At 41.4% G+C, this 21,080-nt stretch overlaps 1 protein-coding gene and 1 long non-coding RNA gene across 2 annotated transcripts; both read right to left on the minus strand.

The window, feature by feature from the left end:
• Nucleotides 1–1,602: 1,602 nt before the first annotated feature.
• LOC125531813 (uncharacterized) lies at nt 1,603–3,069 on the minus strand. Its single transcript, XM_048696074.2, has one exon. The coding sequence runs from the start codon at nt 3,067–3,069 to the stop codon at nt 1,603–1,605; it is 1,467 nt and encodes a 488-aa protein (XP_048552031.2).
• A 4,619-nt stretch (nt 3,070–7,688) lies between these two features.
• On the minus strand, nt 7,689–10,165 carry LOC147957668 (uncharacterized). The gene is made up of 3 exons (XR_015611755.1): nt 9,689–10,165; nt 9,437–9,609; nt 7,689–8,023 (listed from the first exon to the last, which is right to left on the minus strand). It is a non-coding gene; the product is annotated as an uncharacterized LOC147957668 (long non-coding RNA).
• Nucleotides 10,166–21,080: the final 10,915 nt, after the last annotated feature.

Raw genomic sequence — 21,080 nt, forward strand, 5'->3', positions numbered from 1 at the left:
GTTTTTAAATTCACAAACATTTTTTGAAAACGTGAACCTTTTATAAGAACATGGGAAAATTTTGAATTAGTGGTGACTTTTTCGAAACAGGAAAATGCTTTGAACATTCAAAAGAATTTTAGAAAATGTGTTTTTAAAAAATGCGAACAATATTTTCTATTTATGAACATTTCACTAAAACAAGAATATTTTTGGAATTTAGAATATTTATTTAAATATTGAACCATTTTTCAAAACACAAAAGAAAAATAGAAAATTGGAACATCTTTTAAATTCTTAAAAAATTCCGAGCAGTTTTTAAAATAGGAAGAACATTTTTTAATTCTGAACATTTTCAAGAATTTGAACAAAAATTAAAATTCAACATTTTTTGAGAATTTAGATTTTAAGAATAAAAATAAAATTAAAATAAGCTAAGAAGAAAAAAGGAATCAGGAAAGAAAAAGGGAAAAGAACAGAAAAAAATACTAAACCAGGTCAGCCCAGTCTTGGGTGCCTTGTGAGAAGCTCGATCTTATGCGCCCATGCGGCAAATAGGATTTTGGCTGCTGCATGGGCAGGAAAATAAGTGGGCTGGTTTCATTGGGCCGTAGGGCGGGTGGCCCACATACGAAATTCTCGACAAACTATGCTTTATATAGCACTGTAGCCCGTAGCAACTCAGACAAAAGAATTTTTTTCTGATGATGAATGAATGAAAAAAGTGGATAAATGCACTATGCTTTATATCGCTTTATATGCATTGTAACCCGTAGCAATGCACGGGCGTTCTACAGGTAGGAACATGCGTCAAATTTGAAAGGTACTCCCTTTGTAAAGAACTATAAGATCATTTAGAACATTACTATAGTAATCTAAACAATCTTATATTTCTTAATATAAGATCATTTAGATCATAATATAGTGATCTAAAATATCTTATATTTTTATACAGAGAGAGTAGTGTACGTGGTGTTCAATCACTACACGAAATTGAGATTCAAAATCTGGGTCCGGATGCGTTTATCAGCCGGGTGAGATGCACAACTATCTGTTTGTTCGTGCTGGCCGGCGAAAACATATCACTAGCCTGTCTTCGTCCGCTAGTGCTTTATGGTCAGTAGTGACAACATATTTACAGGCCATTTGACTGGTTAGTGACCACAACATCATCATTGACAAGCCACGATCATTGATGTTTTTGCAGTGGGGCGCCCATAAAATGATCAACATTGTCAGGCCTTACTACTGTGTTGCTGCTGCTGCTACTACGACCGGTCAGTGATTTTTAGTCTTTGGCAAATTGTGATTGCAGTAGCAGTAGCAATAGTAGTAGGAGCTATAACATTATAAAATAAATAAATAACTGCACCATATTTTTATCAAGAAATATTTATACAATTATGGACAACACCACTCCTCACTCTGGATGACACAACACACACTAACAAAACATCAAATTGAATTCCATAATAACAACATTTCACAATATCAAATTTTGGGACTACAACTTTAGATGATGTTGTTGGTTGTCTAATAAGTGCATGGGGATTAGTGGTTCCCATATAACATGCATATGTATTTACATTGCAAGAGTTACATTACACAAGTTGAAGAACAAAACTAGATTGACACTCCTCGACGCTTTCTCCCTGACAAGGCACGACCTTCGTGTGTATCCTCAGCATGACTAGTCACAAAATGAGCAAACGAATTATGTGGGGGTATCCTTGATTCCCATGAAACTAGAACAAAGTCTTGCTTTGGTCTAGCACTAGGATCTGCGATAAGTTCCCCAAATGTCAGGCATGGTAATTCTTTCTTGGTTGAACCATTAATTGTATAACGTGTCATGCTAAGTGGATGCAAAGCAAAGTCCGTTATGTCCACTGGATGTCCTTCTCCTATAAGCATACTTGGGTGTCCACCATACATGGAGAGGTTTCGTTTAACCATTATTTTCCTCTTTTCCAATACACAACGCCAGTATTGAACATTGAGGTTCCTTCTCAAGACATCTGCGAACGTATTTGTCGCCACAAGTGCACCTGGTGTACCGTGCAACACCTTGGCAAATTCATCTGCTACCTGTACTAATGGTGGATGTTGTGCAGGGTCAACGCTTCCGAATGCCAATGTCTTAAAAAGGTACCTCAACTCATCGTAAGATAGAACACTTAGGAAAATCGGTTTCACCGATCCAAATCTGGCTAAGCTTTGGAGTCTACTTATGATGATGATCTTGCATCTTCTGTCCATTCCTATGAAAACTGAGTGAAACTTTTTCCAGTCATCATCACCTATATCAAAAGCAAACTCAATAACTACCAACATTCTCATCCCTTCCATGGTACTGCCATGGTCAAGTATTTTCAAAAGCCCGTCTCCTTTCAAGTGCAAAACAGAGGAGAAGCATGAGCGGACCCTTTCGTCGCCACATGCATGAGCAACCAAAGTTTTCTTCCCGATTGCACTACCTCCTATGATTGGAAGAACAGCTGGTGCGGGATAACAAGGAGGGTCATTGTGCTGCAACAAGAATCTCAAGATCTTCTGCTTTTCAGTGTGTCGGCTGAACATGAAGTTATCAGTGTAAAGGTAAACATCATAGGGCCTACGAGACATGTGCTCGCATCCACTTAGAAGAACAACAAATTCTGCCATGTTATCAACAGCAATTCCTAAGATTTCCAAGGCACCGCGTGACTCGATGCGTGTGACCTTATCAGTTGTTGACCTAGAACGCTTGGCTAAATAGAAGCGGTTACTAGAGGGGTCATTACTGCTAACCTCATCAAAGCCAACACTTTTTTGCACGGCTTGGTAGCTCAACATATCCAGCATGCGGTGTCCTCCATACATGGCCTCTGAGAGCATCTTGAGCTGCATCATCATCCTGGTGTTGGTGATGTACCGCGCATCCGCCTCCTCGACCACGGTGGCAACTCTCATCAGGAGGTGCTGCAATGTCTCCGCCACCTTTTCCTCCTCTAATTGTGCATGACACAAGGAGGACTGGTACTTGTTAATGAGGAAGGAGATGAAACGGCTCACGAGTTCACCTGCAAGTGCAGATATGGCAGCCTCCATTGCAGGCAAGAAGGCAATGAATGATTGAAGCTGCTGGTGGGTCTCTATAGAGTCTGGACAAATTGACTAGCCTCTTCCAAGTCTTAGAGAAATTCTTTGCAAAATAGAAAAATTCTTCAAACCATTAACTGCCATGAGTTCAAGGGTGGGTGACACACGGCTGCTAACATGTATCCTTATAAACTGCTTGTATTTGTCCTTGTGTACCTGTACTTGTGCTCTATATTGGCCTAGTGGCCCTATATATGGAATACACAAGTTCCGCTCCTAGCAATCTAAAACCTGTGCTTGTACTTGAGAATGAAAAGTCAACTGTCCAAGGGACATAAAAACATTAATTTGTATTTTCAATTGCAGAGCAGGCAGGACCAAATTTATATTGTTCCATGCCGGCATGTTACACGTATTATAGTTTAATTATCTTTGTATTTGTCTTTTCAGCTGTATACCGTAGTGCAATGCCCCACCGAAATATTCATTAAATATTATACAACTGTTATGGTGATTGGCGATTTTATGAGCCGTCCATCCACCCTGATCTGACGGTGGGGAAATAGGAGTTACACGGAGTTACAAAACTAAAATTACAGGAAATTACCCACCGTTACAAAATTTTAGTGGGACCAGTTGATTTTTTCAAGGGTAAATCCGTCACACGATAGCCTGCGGTGCCCACATTGAACCCACGTATCTACCTAGCCGGCCACGCCGCCGCGGGGATTAGGGATCGCCACCGCATGGCTCCGCCATGGCCACGTCGCCGCCGTCCACCTCCGCCATGGCCGGCCTAGCGCCGCCGTCCACGTGCGCCATGACTGGCCTAGCGCCTCTGTCCACCTCCTCCGTGGCTGCCATGGCGCCGCTGTCCACCTCCCCCATGTCCGCCCCACCTACCTCCACCGTGCTCAGCCCAGTGCCGTTGTTTACCTCGACCATGGCCCCCAGCAGTTCTTCCCATCACCAATCCATCCCCCTATCCGACCATTCCCATCGCCGGCAAGGTCCGCTGGAAGAGGCTGACATGAATCCCCAAGATCAAGATCCAAGAGGACTAGATGATTGCAGCGTCAGAGAAGAATTTGTAACAATCTACAATAAGGTAAACCCCCTCTTCCAATTAGCATAAAAGCTCCAAGTTCTCCCCTTTGTTCTCCAATTAGCATATTCTCTGGATGGTCTGCAGGTTCGAGTAGGAACACGAACACATCAATGAGGTCTTGTTTCATTAGGATAATAGAACACATAATCTGTACAAATAGGATGTAGTATTTTCATTTGCTGAGTTGATGAATAAGGTTTAGTTCATCTTATACCAGAATGGCATGAATCATGATACTGATGTGCTTCCGTGGCAAACATAATTCTAGAACACTAGAAACTCCACATATGTGTACTATATAACAGGAGATACAAGAGGAATATTACAAGTGTTGAAAATTAACAGTAACTAGTAGGCTACATAGTTTATGTCACTAAATTCATAATTGCAGATCTAGCATAAAAATGGTTAGTATAAGAAGTAATATTTTCTTCTGTTCATGTACTCAAAATGTAAAATAAATTATCACTAGAACTATCCGAAGAGAAAATATTCTAAATCAAAAGGAAATGGTTGAGTCTCCAAGGAAATAAGTGGTTAAAAGACAAGGAAATCATGTAGGTCATAATTTACATTTCAAGTCATACATAGAAATTAAGCGGTAGAACTGACTGATTGGAATCCTCTGAAACTAAATATGCCCAATTTGCTAGACACATTTAACTTGCTCACTTCATTCTGCTTACATTAGTTCATGTCCTCTAGTCTCTGCATACTTTCTGATGAATTTCTAAAGCTCTGTTTGCCTATCTTGGATTGCAACTAACCTGAACTCTTTGCATTGCAGTGTCATGCCCAACTAAATTCCACAACAAGCTAGCGTGAACTATCTGAATAGCTTGAATTGCAGAAGCAGTAGCAGTAGCAGTCAGTACTGAAGTTGATCTACTAGGATGATTTTATATTTATGTCTCAAAATTTCTGGTGCCTCTCGCTTCATAAGAAAATATTAAATCTCTCATATATTACGTGTTTATCTAGAAGCCGCTCCATTCTTTGTTATATACTTCTGTTTAACCCAGTATCACATTATATATGTACCGCTACTACTGTTTTCTAAATGCATTTACTTCGGTGTTCACAGAGTCTTTTGAGTATGCTTTTATTTCCGGAGGACACATCCTGAGTGACTGCACATGAGCAGTTTTTCTTGCTCCAGGGTCGAGCCTCAGAACAACTAGCTAGTAAGTTTTTCTTTTGTTCTTCACGTAATTGATTACCACAATTAATCTCATAATTTCTGTGTTTTTTATTTTGTAGACCTGGACATATACGAAAGCACATCATTAGAGCCAGAGGGAGAAGATCAAGGTATATGTGATAATTTATATTCCCTAGGAAAATATACGATGAGGCTCCAGTCAACATATCCTTACCTGGGAAGATATTTGGCGGAAGTGCTCTCTCCTAGCTGTGAGATATAGTATCTTCTCGTGGAGGTGTGGATGAAGGACCCCTCCAACGTGCAAAAAATTGGCACATGGAGCTGCAGGAGCCAGACGGCCCAGCCTCACCGCCGGTAGAAAAGCGCGGGATGGTGCATGGCGTCCTCATCTATGTTGGATCAGTGGAGGATCACAGCACCACGTTGATATGGAAAGAGATGATTTGGCAAAGAAAAGACCCATCTACTTTGCAATTACTATACTTTGTCTATAAGAAGTTACTGCACATATGCATTTCCCTATCAGTATTCTGCAGCTAAACGAGGAAACTTGGTATGTATGATTTGTCATAAGTTGGAACCAGCAACTGCTTCTTCCACCTGTTCTTCAATCTGTAGTCCATATATTTTGCTTATAACTATACATCAGTTCCTACCTTAGACAGAGGCTGAGCTTCTTGTTTCAAAAACTTGGAAAACACTTGTGATGCAGTGGCAACCCGCGGGGCATAAATAATCTATATTATAATGTCACTAAAGGAAATCACCTAAAATAGATACTACAACTCAAAGTTGTATTATCGACACTTATAGGCATGAACGACTGATACTTGTAAGCCTATGAGCTCGAACGAGTGAGATCCATACTTCTGAGCCTGAACGCCTCAGAGCTATACTTGCCAGTCCGGACGACTAAGAGCAGTACTTTTAACCTTGAACAGCTACGATCGGTACTTGTGAGCTCGAACGACTCAGAGAGTGGTACTTCTGACCTAGGACGACTCACGGTTATTCATAGTGGTGCATGTGGGGCCTGACGACCCAGAGTGATTTCTAGTGGTATTTGTTGGTAAGGGTTATTGAGAGTGACTACTAGTAGTAGTATTGGTGGCCTGGATAGCGTAGAGAGGTATTGGTGGCCCGGACCAGCCATAGTGGTACTTATGGGTACACAACTAGCACTATGGGTCATTCGATCTACTAGGACTCTGGATCCCACAAGTATCGCTCTTAGTCATCCGGAACCACAACTACCTTAACAGGTAGTCTCGACACACTAGCACAACTGTACTTGTGGGCCCAGACAAGTAAGATCGTTACTTGTGAGACCGAACAAGTAAGATCAGTACTTGTGGGCCCGAACAACTAAGATCGATACTTGTGAGCTTGAACGAGTAAGTTCGGTGCTTGTGGCCCTGAATGACTGAGAGTGGTACTTGTGGGCCCAAACGACTAAGAGCGGTATTTTTGGGCATGTATGCGTAAGACCAGTACTTGTGGACTTGAAAGAGTAAGAGTGATGCTTGTGCACCTGAACAACTAAGACGGGTACTTGTGGGTCCAAACGACTAAGATCGGTAGTTGTAGGCCCGGACGATTAAGATCGATGCTTATGGGTCGAAACGACTAAGAGCGATACTTGTGGGCCCGAACCACTAAAATCGGTACTTGTGGACCTTGGTGAAGATGATCGATACTAATGAGCCCAAACGAGTAAGATCGTTACTAGTGAGCCCGAACAAGTAACATCGGTACTTGTAGGCTCGGACTGCTAAGATGGATACTTGTGGGCCCGAACCATTAAGAGAGATACTTTGGATCCGAAGGACTAAGATCTGTTCTTGTGGATCCAGACGACTAAGATCGGTACTTGTGGACCCTGGTGAGTAAGATCGATATTAGTGAGCCCGAACGAGAAAGATCGACACTAGTGACCCTGAACGAGTAAGATCAGTGCTTGTAGGCTCGGACTAATAAGATCAATACTTGTGGGCCCGAACCACTAAGAGCGATACTTATGGGTCCTTCTAAGTTTGGTACTAGTGAGCCCGAACGAGTATGATCATTCTGCACGCAGAGAGAACTTAAGAACGAGGATGATGTTGAATGGTTCATTAGTAGGCTTTAAGTTTTTGTTAGTAGGCTTTGAATTTTTGTCTTCCATATTCGCACGGGTCAGGATGAAAGGTATCCTTAGTGACATTCACTTCAATTTTTGTTCTCCAAAGGATGAAATGATGTGAGAATCTTTTTTTATCTATGTTTCAAATCGTCATATTATAATTTCCAATATATCTTGAGTTCCAACCTTCTCTCGAACTGAACCACTTTGCGAATACTGGTTTTCCCTTCAAATTTCCACTTAAAAGAGTGTTGCCTGCACAAACATATCATTTACACTAAACTGGAACATGCGTGTCTCCAACAGTGCTTTTACATTAAACTGTATTTTTTTTCCTGATATGACAGTGTTAGCTTTAGTAAACTATAGGTTGTAAGTGTGACAATATTTTAGTAAAACTTCTACTGATGATCGTCACCCATTAACTCCACACCTGATTCCTTTGTGCAGCTAGCCGTTCTCAGTCTCGGGACATGACCGAATCACAAACCATAGTAACCTGAACCTTGAACATCCTGCAGATCATCTGTCCACTCAATCTTCTCATCACGAAGCCGCAAATCATTTCCTGCTCATCATGAAGTAGCAAATCAGTTCTGTGCTAGACCACCCATCGCGTGCGTCCACTCATGGCTCACAAAAACATAAACAAAAGTTGGTAATACATATAAGCATCCTATTCTAGACCTCCAGATCCCATGCCAAGAAAACTGCACAGAGGTGAAGGCTGGTGAAAAACTAGACATGAAGCCTTTTTGTCAGCTAAGTTTAAGTTGATTCAGACAACGCTCGCAACAAAGGGAGAGGATGAACAATGATGGCACTATGTACCCTTTTTCATTCATGGACATGATATGAGAGCAATGCGGGTATTCATGGCCCCCATTTTTTCCCAAGCTTTTAGACTGCAAACAGAGAAGTAAAATTGTGCCAGGGACTACTGATCATTGTTGTCTGAAAACACGGGAGAGAGATTAGAGTTCAGAGAACATCGTCAACACCTGGAAAGGACAGAGGACAATGAATCACATTTTTGTTCAACCCACTACCCATTTTTGTTCTAACAAGGAAAATTATGTCACTAAGAAAATCAATAACAATCTAGCTATTGCAGTGTCCTGCTATGTAGCATGCAATCAACCATTGAAGTTTTCATCGAAACAGGTCACATTCTTATGTTGATTGGAAGTAATGATCCTGACAGGTCGAAAATAATGATCACTCATCCTACAGGTCGGAAATAATGATCAATGAGGTGCTACATGTCGGAAATATAGTACACTTCTTGCTTTTCACTCATCCTACAGACCAGAAATAATGGTCAATGAGATGCAGCTGCAGGTAAGTTTGTCACAACATGATATTTAATATCGTAATAAACTATAATTGGCATGAACTCTGGGTGATCCACACAGCTATAGTAAGTTAGGTAGTAACCAATTTATTCTAGTTGCAGCGAGCACAAAGAGGAAAACAACTAGTTATTAATAACAGTGGCGAATCTTATAGAATCTATGCTTAGAAGCCAACTCTTGCATGCTCTAACAGATAAATAGCAAAATAAGGAATTTCAGCAGCAACAAAAAGCATTAGAGACCGCTCGATTAAACATACAAAAGTCAATGGTTAATTAATATGTCAGGAAATTTGGATGACCGGACATATCTTGCAGAATATACTTGCTAAATTATGCAATGCCTGTATGGTAAAAAAGGTGGTTAGGACTATGAGGGAAACAATTTAGTGCACTTGTCTTTTTTGTCTAACAATGTTCTTATTTGTGCAATAGCCCTATCCAGAAACAATGAGATCCTTTTCTAGTTTTATGGTATTAATAGTTGCTAGATCAAATATAGCAGTTAAATATTCTTGAAAATTCCTTATGTTAGAGTGGAAGCTTTGGAAAGTTAGTACTAAGGAGCTAGATGAAGGGGAAGAAACTAAAGGATTAACTAGGCAGATAAAGATAAATTGTGCATACTTTTCTAGTCAGTTGCGGGGAGGTCTAGATCCAGTTGCTCCCAACCTCATGAAGCTAACAATATGTTGCAGTCTCTGACCAATCTCCAGTTGCATCCCTGCTCGCCCGCCGTAGCACTTACAACTGCGGCTCCTTCATCCTCCCTGTCCTCATATCTCTTGATTAGTTGGGATCTGCAGATAGTACTGATATGATATAGAGACAGCAAATGCAAACAATATAATTTCTTTACTACAAATAGAAGCGTAATACCTAAACGGATCAATGTAGAAGAGAAGACCAAACTGGCAATAGCAGCTGGAGTTATGTTGGAGATGGAGCAGTAAGGTCATTCCATGCTCACGGCGTCCAAAAAAAATGCTCAGGGCGTCTCCTTCCACCCCACCCTTGCCGTTGTACTCCACCATGCTCCTCCACGTCCCTGAGGATCCTGCACCGGGCGGCATGCACGGCAGTGGATGCTTCCTCGGTGCCTTCACCGCGGACCCGCTCGCGCCGTTTCACGATTCATGAGAGACCCGGCGGGAGCGGGAGCGGGAGATTAATCCGAGGGCCAAGGAGGAGACCTTCTGGGGAAGGGGCGCTGATGGCGGGAGAAGCTGGAAGTCATGGTCGGAGCCGCTGGCAGGCGAAGTGGCGGCGGCCGCCGGCGGCTCTAGGGTTAGCATCGCCCGCAAGGAGGGTGAGAGGATTCGGAATGAGGGATGGACTGTCTTGGGCCTTGCTTGGCGTGGGCACGCACGATGCTTCAACGCGGGACAGATAGGACTATTATACCCTTATTATAAAAAATAATACTTTTAAGTGAGTTTTTCAGATTTAACGGACGGAAAAATCTTGAGGTGGAGTTACGTGAAATTACGAGGCGTAACTCGCCAACCACCCTAAAAGAGCTCTATTATATTAAAATTAGTTAGTCCAGGAGAGTTGTACGAAGGGCGAATGAGAGAAAAACTAAGCTGTCGAAGAAAACTGTACATATTATACTGTAGGGCTTTTGTCTTTCATTGAAATATGCGCTCTACTCTACCAACGGTTGACACTGGATGAAGTTAGAGCTTTTCCAGATGAATTTCAACCGAGAGAGCGTGCAGTGACGACGGGAATCACTGCTCCATACTTGACGGGAATCCAGAACACACCCTCCCCTCAAAAATGAAAATAAGAAAAATCCAGAACGCCCTAGCTTAGTGAGTAATCTTTGGGGAGACATGTGACCAGTTCGCTGGTACATTCACTCCTTTGGGCATTTACCATTACAACTGAATCCTGAAGTGGTCCCCTGCTGCAGAGATCGCCGCCGAAGCTGAGTATTCTCGAGTTAGCTCCGATGACTACCACTGTCAGCTGAGGCCGGCAAGGCACCAGGAGGCAGGAGCAATTACCAACACATGATGCAGTCTGAACTTGTAACCAAATTCTGTAACAGGTTTGCTCAAAGAGGAAAGATCTATAACTTCATTCCACTACGAATGCTCCATGTCACACAATCTAGTCCAAAGGTGGCAGGCTCGCCCTCGGCGCAGGCCTGAGTGGCGGCAACCATAGTAGATGTAATTCTCTCTCAAGCTGCTGTCAGTCGCTACACGGTAGTATCGGACCCCGAGGTCATAGTAAACCAGCCCATCCAGCATCCACCACCAATACAGTCCATGGTCCAAGGCCCAATTTGAAAACTAAAAACAAAAGGAACTTGGCGCCTGTCGTCTCCGAGAGCTATAACAAATACGAGCAACTAATTAAGGGGTACCCCTTACAGGAGCCCTGCAAGGTTTACTTTGGTGGGCTGAGAGTGTGCCAGTTGGAGCACTCTTAGCCGCCGCCACGTGTGCTCTCTCGGGATTTTTTTCTATATATATTTTCGGTTTTAAATGGTTTTCGCCCGGTTTTTCTTAGGTTTTGGAGAGAAAAACTCAAAAAGACATTGCGTGAATAAAATGTGAATTATTTTTTGCTTCCACGGGAGGAATATATTTTCTTCTCGTGAAGTCATAGATTTCCTTCCATGAGATGCACGGAAAAGGAAAATACTGATATATTTTTTGCTTCGAGGGGAGGCACAAATTTGTTTCCACGTGAGCCACGGCTGTGCCTTGCGGAAAAGAAAAAAAAAGCACATTTTTTCTTCCACCGGGAGGAGGCATAGATTTGCTTCTCATGGAGACACAAATTTAATTCCGCGAGCTATGCCTCTTGGGGAACGACCACCCCTCCTCTCTTTTTTCGATTTCACGGGAGGCACAAATATGCTTCTGTGAGAGGCATAGATGTGCCTCTCGGAAAGAAAACAATGATTTTATTCTTTTTTTTTTTTGCTTTCACGGGAGGCACATATTTACTTCTTATGGAGGAACAAAGTGTTTTCCGCCAGAGCCACGGAAAGGAAAAAAAAGTGGAAAAAACCATGACAATTTTTTGAAGAAGTGATCATTTTATGAAATTGCGAACAATTGTCATTTTCTGAATATTTTCTAAAATGCGAATAATTTATAATATTCTTAATTTTTTTGGAAACCCCTGAATATTCTTTGAAATTCACAAAATAAATTGTGAAATGATAAACAGGAAAAATTATCAATTCCAGAAAAATGGAGATTAATATTGTTTTTGAATTTTCAGTTTTTTATGAGTTTCATAACAAACTTGAAAAAACACAATCATTTCTAAAAATCCCGGACTTTAATATGCGGACATTTTCTGAAAATCCTGAATTTTATTGAAACTGAAAACATTTTCTATTTTTTCAATTTTTGAAAAGAAAAGTTTTTTGAAATGCTGAATTCAAGCGTTTTCAAAAAGATTAGAAAAAAGAAGCAGAAAAAAGGAAAACAAACTTGAAAAAGGATATAAAAGAAAAGGAACTAAACAGAAAAAGAAAAGGAGAAAACCTGAAAAAACCATTAAATGTTCAGAAAACTTCTAGAAAGTTCTGAAAACTGGGATTCTGCAGCAAACTCATGCTGCTAGAAATGGGTCGGGCTAGCACCTCTCGCCTGTTTGTTTCAGCGATAGTTTGTCGCATTAAGCATCATATAGGATATGGGAGCTCCTATACAGCGCTGCAGGCGTCCGTTAACGATCCGGCGCCTGCAGCGCTGCTAGCATGGGCCGGCCCACTAGCATGCTGCCCCCAGTTTTTTTAAAAAAAATTGTGACAAAAATAAAAATATGAAATCAACATAGGTTTAAAGATTTAAAGAAAAAAGGTCCATTCATTTGAAAAAATACGCTCATATCTTTAAAAAAGGTTCATCAATTTTGAAAAAAGTTCATTAATTTGAAAAAAGTTCATTCAAATTGAAAAAAAGTACATCCAGTTTAGCAAAAGTTCATTAAATTTGAAAAAAGTTCATAGAAATTGAAAAAAGTTCATGTATTTTGGAAAAAGTTCATGGAACTGAAAAAAAGTTCATAAATCAAAAAAGTTGATCCATTTTCAAGACAAATGTTCATTAAATTTCGAAAAAATTCATCAACATTCAAAAAAGTTCATCAATCTGTTTTTTTGAAATTTTTAAAAAGTTCATCAATATTCAAAAAAGTTCAAAGAATTGTGAAAAAAAATCTTTACCCGGCGCCTAGATGAGCCGGCCCATCTACGGAAGCCACAGGCGCCAGTTAACAAAATGCATGTTAACTGGCGCCTGTGGCGCTAAATAGGAAATGCCATAGGATAGTCCCTATAACTCTCTCATCTCTACTCGTAATGTCAGTTGGTAGGTCGCGTTCCGGATTTAATTTTCGTCCCACCTCATCCGGTCTTTTTTGATACTTCTTTGGTACTTCCTCTCACCGGTTTATTTTCTCCTCCGTTTCGGGTCTTTTTTCGTCTCACCTCTCACCTTCGCTTGGTTTTTTTTCGTCGTTCTTTTTTCGCCCGGTTCTTTTCCCCCGCAGCACCGGTCTTTTTCCGATAGAGATACTACACGCATGACATGCAACGCCACCTCGCTCGATCTAGATCTCGGCGGCGGCGGCGGCTCCTCTCTCTACTCGCGCACCGACGGATCCCCCGGAGCCCTCCCCACCTCCTCCCTTCTCAGCGCCCATATCGCTACCCAGTGCTGCGGTACTTGGGAGGAGGAATTGGCGACGGAGGTGGCTCCACCTGGATGTCGCCGACCGCCCACCGGAAGGAATCGAAGCGGGACGACGTGGTTCGGTGGCCAACGCGGGGCAGGAGGCGGCCATGGCATTCCCGGCCATGGCGGTCTTTCTCGATCCGAAGAGGAGACGTCCTCCAATCAGTTCCGCCCTCTCCCCCGCCGGCTTCGCCCTCCACTCACCTTCTTTCCTTAAAGAGGGGAGGCCCCAGATTGAGTCGAGCAAGTCAGCGGGCCGGCGGCCAGATCCGCCACAGCCACATCTTGTCGAGATGGGTCGCACCGGGAGAGGTAGATCGAGGGGGCGGGCACCGGTGCAGGGTGTCCGAGGACTGGTGTGGCAGCCGGCGGTTTGATTCCATGGTGGAGGAGGCCTTGACCATGGTCGGGGCATCCGCTTGATCTCACGCCTCTCCTGGCCACCGCCACCGCTCGATTCCATGCCTCCACCAGCTGCCGCCGTTTGAGCACACGGGCGCGAGAATGGGAGACGATTCTGACGGGCGTATGGGCCATCATCCTCCAGTTAGCATCATGGACGGTACTAGATGCAGCAGTGGGACCTTACCCCTGCTCTCGGCTATGGTCAGTGATGAGCTCCCCCATCCCCCTAGCTCTCTTCTTTGCCCTCACAATTTTTTTATGATCATGTTTATTCTCAGATCAAAGTCAATGGGACATGATGCACCATAAGAATAATTTGTGGGCCCTCATTCAAATGACGAGTTGTTTCAGAGTTGTTAGAATAAGTGGGCCCTCATTCTTTTCTGTGTGAATTAGATTTGCTTGTTCGGAATTTTGCAGGCATGTGCTGTGATTTATTGATCTGGTCTTGTTTTGTTCGCAGAGACGCCTGGTGATGTATCAAATTCTGTCCTGCAAAATAAAGTAGCGCTTAGGATGATGGTTTTCATGTTGCCTTGGATCATGCTGGTTCAGTAGTGGCCTCTAATATGTCAGGTAAGATCTTGGGGTATTATATTCTCTGATTCTCCATTAGATTGTCGGCTCATTGCAGGATTTGTCTTGTTGTGTTGGGTTAGTTGTGATGCGTGTCGCCTATAGGGATACGCTGTGGCCACGGGCCATGCGTGTGCCTATGCATGCTAGGTAATATTTGTGTTCATCCATGCAAGAGGAAAGTAACTTAATAGTTTGAAATAAAAATGATTCCGAGAAGATTTGGTCATGTTGCAGTATTCTTAGGCTAACTTATTATTTCTTGTAGAAGCTAGAAAGATATGTCTAGATAATAAATGTACATAAAATTTGGTACGTATAGTTTCAATACATTTGCATTTCACTTTCAGTTATATGTAGGTTTCTAGCATGCTTTTATTCGAGGTCTTTGCCAAGTGGTGTGTGGCTGAATTAGATGGCAGTTGTTCCATCGGTTGTTGCTAGTCATATAGAGTTTACCTTTGATTTCCTATATGGTGTACTTGGGTCCAGTTCTCTTCAGAAAATTTGATGTAGTTTTCTACAATAATTAGCCTGATTGGTATTATTTGGTGACCTATGAAGTTGTATAGCTATCTTGTAGAAGGAACCGGTAATCTGCCAAAAGTAGAGCCATGATAACTGCATTTAGTGAAGACTGTATTACAAGAATTTTCAATCAATAATAAAACCATGGTTTTCAGTAGTGCTTGTACAATGAAAAGGGATAGTCCCAAGATTCAAGTTTGTTCACCAGAGTGGCTTTTTAATTAGTTTTTGCTTTTGTTTCAAGTGCCAATCGAGGAACCATGGCAAGTACAAGCTTTATGCTACCATGAGGGTAAATTCTGCATCACTTATTAATCTTTGCTATACATTGAAGATGCAAAAAAAAAGAAATAGATGGTTATTCTGGGGAAGTAATAAGTGTAGTGGCCATCGACCGGGGGCGGGGAGAAGATGATGGGAACTTTTTGGGATGACAAAATTTGAGAGAGAGGAGATGCTAATGCTCCTGATTGTTGCTGATGATGTCTACGGGAGAGAGATTGGACACACGATTTTTCGTATGCATATCAATGTATAGCTACCGACGAACTGCTCTGAATTTCTGGTAGTTATCGAAGGATAGAGGATTATTCAGTGATTGAACCACCCAACTGTTTCTTTGTATCTGACTTGCTAAGTGTTTAGGTGTTTAGGTGCACACGTCTGATGTGAAACTGAAATTAAGAGCTGAAAATAATATATTTTGTGCACAATAAGAGATGCATGTATTTGCCAATCTGAATTGATTAACTCGGTTCTGAAAAAAGAATGAATTGATTAACTCAAGAGCAACAATATCATGTCCTTATTAATAACAAATACCAAGATAAGCTGGGTACTGAAGTCATATTGAGTTACTGTCACAACCCCATAATGAATGAGATGTGAACCAAGTCTTGATACGTATGACACAACTCTGTAGCAAACGTGCTACTTTGGTTTCTGAAGCTTAGTGCATACGATTTCTGGGCACTGGAGCAATACTGACACATCCCCATAACGAATCTTCCACCATGCACTTCATTTGAACAATATGTAGTTTATATTCGAGGGTTCATGTGCTGCAGAGATAAATCATTGCAATCTTGACTATTGTATACTGCTTTGGAACCTTGCCGAGCGCAAATCTGCAAAGCCATGTGTGTTATTTTCTGATCCTACAATTATTTTTTAAGACAATACATGATTGACCACGTTTAACCAGTTGGTTCATGTATGTTCATTAAAGAGCAGAGAAGATTTGTTGAGAAGAGAAACAAAACACTGTACTAGCGACAGGGTAGAGCACGACGGGTAGGAGGAGGTGAGAAACAGAGTAGAGAGTATTGCACCTACAACAGAGTACGGGAGGATTGGGAACAGGGTAGAGAACGACGGGGAGGAGGCGAGAAATAGAGTAGAGAGTACTACACTTACAATAGAGTGCAAGAGGATTGGGAGAAGGAAACGAGGAGGAAGAGGCAACGAGAAGAAGAGAGGGGGCAGGAAGAGTGGTGAGGGATCGCTAGAGTGCGACCATGGCCTCGCCCTCTCGGATTGGGAATTTCAGCCTACTTTGGCATGCTCACACCTGCATACTGGAGCTCGCGCTGGAGTAGAAGTAAGGCCGATATTGTGGACGCGGATGGACTGCGGTGCCTCCCCCCTCAGCAGCTCTAAGGTTACACATTCTCTGCACACACCGCCTGACAGAGTGCACATATCAATGGAGGGCCCATGCCGATCTTTTGGTCCTTGAGGTTCATCTTCACGAACTTTTTTCGAAATCCAAAATTTGGTGCTAGATCATACCACAATGCTTCATATGATGTGGTGCAAATGTTAATTTGGAACTCAGTCGTCTTTTATCTTATATATTTGTATATGACTGTTGCATTTCAATTCTTTTGCAGATAGTCCATGTTGTTGGACGTCGTCGGGCTGGCGGAGAGCATGTCCATGGTCGATCTGGAGGTCGTGTTCGGCTCCATCGGCCGCGTCACCGGCTCCGAGTTCGTGCGCACTAGCGGACACAGCTTCGTCTACATTGCCACTGCCCCTCCCACAAGGTCATGACGAAGTTGTTCTCCACCGTAATCATCAACAATCTCATTGTAACTATGTTTCTACACCTCGGCAACAATTAATAGTAGCAGATTGGGGTTTTGTTGATTTTCCACATTAGCCATGTGCATTCTGTGGTTTGAATGGAGAAGGTTGTGTTTGAGGCGAGTAGAGCTTTACTAACTTAATAACAGAGGGTGGTGCTTGCAGTTTCTGTGGGTGCTGATTGTTCCCCAGTCTCAGTTTCTTGGAATGGCGGTTCAAGAAGGGACATCATCGTGTGGCTTGCGTGACCATAGGGCTCTTGACCAAGCCGAGCGAATTAATTTTCACAACTCACCGGTATTGCAATTTTATGGTGCGAGTGTCTCTTGACCATAGGGCATCTGAACCATTGTGTTGATTGCCATGTTGTTAGTTGTCACTTTACAGTCCTAGAAGTTTTGCTTGAAAATCTCAGAATATCAGAATTCCAGCATTTCAAAAGCTAAACAACACGATGTTCCTAAAAAGATTTTGTTTTGCTTGCAAAATATAATTAGTTTTGAATTATTTTGTAGTGAAAAGGTCTGTACACAAGGTTTGTTGTGTGTTTTGTAGTTACCTCCATTGATTGTATCGTATTGAGTGCTGTATGTAGTGAGTTGGGCGTGTGTGACCTGTGGAGGCGCTGTGCACCTTCAGGGTCATGATGGCCATCTGCTGTCGAGCTTCACCGCCTCACGCAGCAGGATTGACTCTGATGACCTGTTTAGAGCAGGTTCGATCCAATCTACCTTTTATTTCCATGGCCTTCCCACCTCCACCCCTATTATTGCTATTTTACTTAGTGCGTGTTTTGAGAAGATCAGGCTGCATGTTGTTCTATACTTCTTTACCTTAAAAAAAGCTTGGTTTTTATACATAATTTAGCATGGGTAAACTAATAAAATTTAATCATGGAGAAGGACATGAGCTTGCACAGAGTTTTTAGTAGATGACGACATAAATTGTGGCATTGGTCGCAATCTAGAAGTTTTTCAGGTGAGTGACATGGTTTAATTTGGAGAAGCACGAGCTAGGATGCAGTCACATATTTTTTAATGGTTCCTGCCTATTCCTTGTGGTATTATCAATATTTTCTAATTGAATTGAACTTCTAGGTGATAACCTTCCAGATCCAAATCCTACTTCAGAAAGTGTATATGAGCAAAGGTCTGCACCTAAACGTTATCAGAAGTGAGGTCTTAGACAAGGTAATGTTTTTCTATCTGATGAACTAGACAAGGTAATGTTCGAACTTGGAAGTGATCAAATCATATACTTTGGTATGAAAGAGTGTAAACTAACTATTACATGTACATCTTAGCTCTAGATTTTTAGTTTGTGCTTGTGTAATGTAGAAAATGTTGTCCACGAAACATGGCCTGAAGGTCAGAAAATATCATTCATCCTTGTGTTGCAGTAAAATATATCTCTTCATTACAAAAATAGTCCATTTAGATTTCGCAGCAGTATATGCCGAGTATCTATACTCACCAGAGTCGATTTTTCTTTAAGATAATTCTAAGAGGTACTGCTTAAGTTCCGCATGCAATGTGTTGTAGCATAATTTATCTTATTCTGTTAATTACAAAACTATCTCTGAATAACTTATAGATATATCAAAATCTCACAAATTCGGATAGACCATCTAGCGTACTTCTCAATTTTGGTATTGGCGGTGACATTGTTACTCGAGATTATTTTGTTGTTAACTTTTTTTGCCCTTTAAATTTGAAATACTTGAAACATGATCTGGGTGCTTCTTCTTGATCTGGTCGGTGAGTGAGGAGGTAAGAAACAGGGACATAGAGGCACATTGGGCTTAGAATTTAGGGAAATAGAAACCATCTAAAGTCTCTCTACCCTAAAATAAATCTTAACCTGATAATGAAGCTTGGTTTAGTATTTTTTCTCTACGAAAGATCAAGTAATATGATATCGAGCTCGTTCTTTTAGAGTAATTGAATTTTGAGTTTCTAATGATTGTTCATGCCTAATTGGCAATATATATTGACAACAAATTATTTTTGTTGTCAGACGAAGGGCATAACCGATGGCACCAGCGGGAGGTGAGTGCCGGTGGAGATAAGTGAGAAAAGGAGTAGCGTGAGGCGGTAGACAGCCTTGAAGAGGATGAGAGGGCCTGCTGCTGGGGTTTGCTCCTAGGTATTTTTGGATCAGTGCCGGCGGCCCAGGTATCTTCTTCCGTCTCTGGATCCTAAATTGTATATCTCTAATCTGCAATGACATGCAGTAGTGACGGATACAAGTGTTTGGCTGCTCCAGTGCCGCCGCATACTCCAGTACAGCCCAAACGTGGATGCAGGTGGATGTGGGCACCGTGGCCGCCACCAAGGATGTGGGGGTCGCGCCACAACCGGCGTGGACGCAGTGGGAACGCCGAAACTGTCAAGGACACGGGAGCCACACTGCAGCCTTAGTGTTTTCCCTAATTTCTTTAGGTATGTGAGGTCAATTTAATATTCACATATATGCTGAAATTTTGACACCGAAGAACCAGCAATCAAGTTATATGAAATTTCTTGCGAGAGCTATACCCTTCTTTTTAGTACTGATAAATTCTCATGAGTACCAATGGTGAAATTTTCAGGTCTAAATACTGGATGAGATTCTCATTTCTGGTATTCTTCATGAACCTATCAAGGAGAACATTTCAATACTAATTGCCGCAAAGGTGTTCTCAACACCGGCTAGCAAGAAGAGATTATGTTTTTTTAATGCTCACTGTTGTAAGCTTGATTCACACGGAGCTTCTCAATGTTGTACATGTAGTTTGTGAGTAACAGAAATAAAACCTATTACTTCATTCTTGTCTTGTACCTCCGATTCATATCCCACTAATCAGTAGACTTCAGTTATGTGCTTCAATATTAGGAAGTCATTATCTTCTACTCCCTCCGTTCCTAAATATTTGTCTTTCTAGAGATTTCAACAAGTGACTACACACGGAGCAAAATGAGTGAATCTACACTCTAAAATATGTCTATATACATCTGTATGTGGTAGTCCATTTGAAATCTCTAAAAAGTAATATATTTGGGAACGGAGGGAGTAAAACAAATTTTGTTACCTACTCAAACATATTTTGTTCCTGTGTTTCTGATAAATTTTCTATAAAAAATGTATACAATAGAACCTGCAGAACCTGCATTGGACCATGATCATTTGCTCTATCCATTTCTTCTAAAGAGTACAGATTCCTACGCATTCATAAATATGATTTAGTGTGCTATTACATTTCTTGGAATCAGATGCTATATTTTCTGTGGGAATTCGTTGACACAGTTCCTTACAAAAGTTGTATCTTTGAAACGGACAAATAGCTCTATGTAATTCTATCATATTCTGATTTTGAGGCAAGTATACCAGTTATCTTTTTCCTTTCTAGCAAGGTACCATAGTACATGTTATGAAATTCTCCTTTGCCTTCCAGGTGAACCAAATAGGCATCTTTTTAACAAATGGAGGGAATTCGTTTGTCAATAAAAGTAAATTTGTCACAAGGGATGTTGTCTTATTTCTTCAAGTATAAGCAATGTTGTCTTGTTTCTTCAAGTATAAGCAAATGAACAGTGTGTTGAAGTTAACAAGTTTCTATCCTTATTCCTCTTATTAATTGTGTGTTATCCCGATTTATACATGTAACAATGATGAATGGTGATGATGTAAGGAGAGCCATTCTGTTTCCTTGAACAAAACAACTCTCTATCCTTATTTCTCCTAAAAGCTTTCAGACGATACTCACACCATATGATTCCTTGAAACATAGTAGTATTTTTCACATCTATTACAATCCAAGGTTTTTTTAACTAATATTATTCTTTATATTCGTAAGTAGTATAAAGTTGCCCCAAAATTGGTAATATGATTTTGGATGATATATTATGATGCTGACAAGGAGGTTATTGGTGTTGAATAAAATAGCAGTATGAAATAACCCTCCATATATGTGTTTGTTTTTAATC

This window comes from Triticum urartu, chromosome 7A (assembly GCF_056163025.1).
Source record: "Triticum urartu cultivar PI428250 chromosome 7A, HENAU_Tu73, whole genome shotgun sequence".
NCBI lineage: Eukaryota > Viridiplantae > Streptophyta > Magnoliopsida > Poales > Poaceae > Triticum > Triticum urartu.

Excerpts from the sequence above, each read along its gene's own strand:
- LOC125531813 (XM_048696074.2), bottom strand. The coding sequence starts at position 3,069 with ATGGAGGCTGCCATATCTGCACTTGCAGGTGAACTCGTGAGCCGTTTC.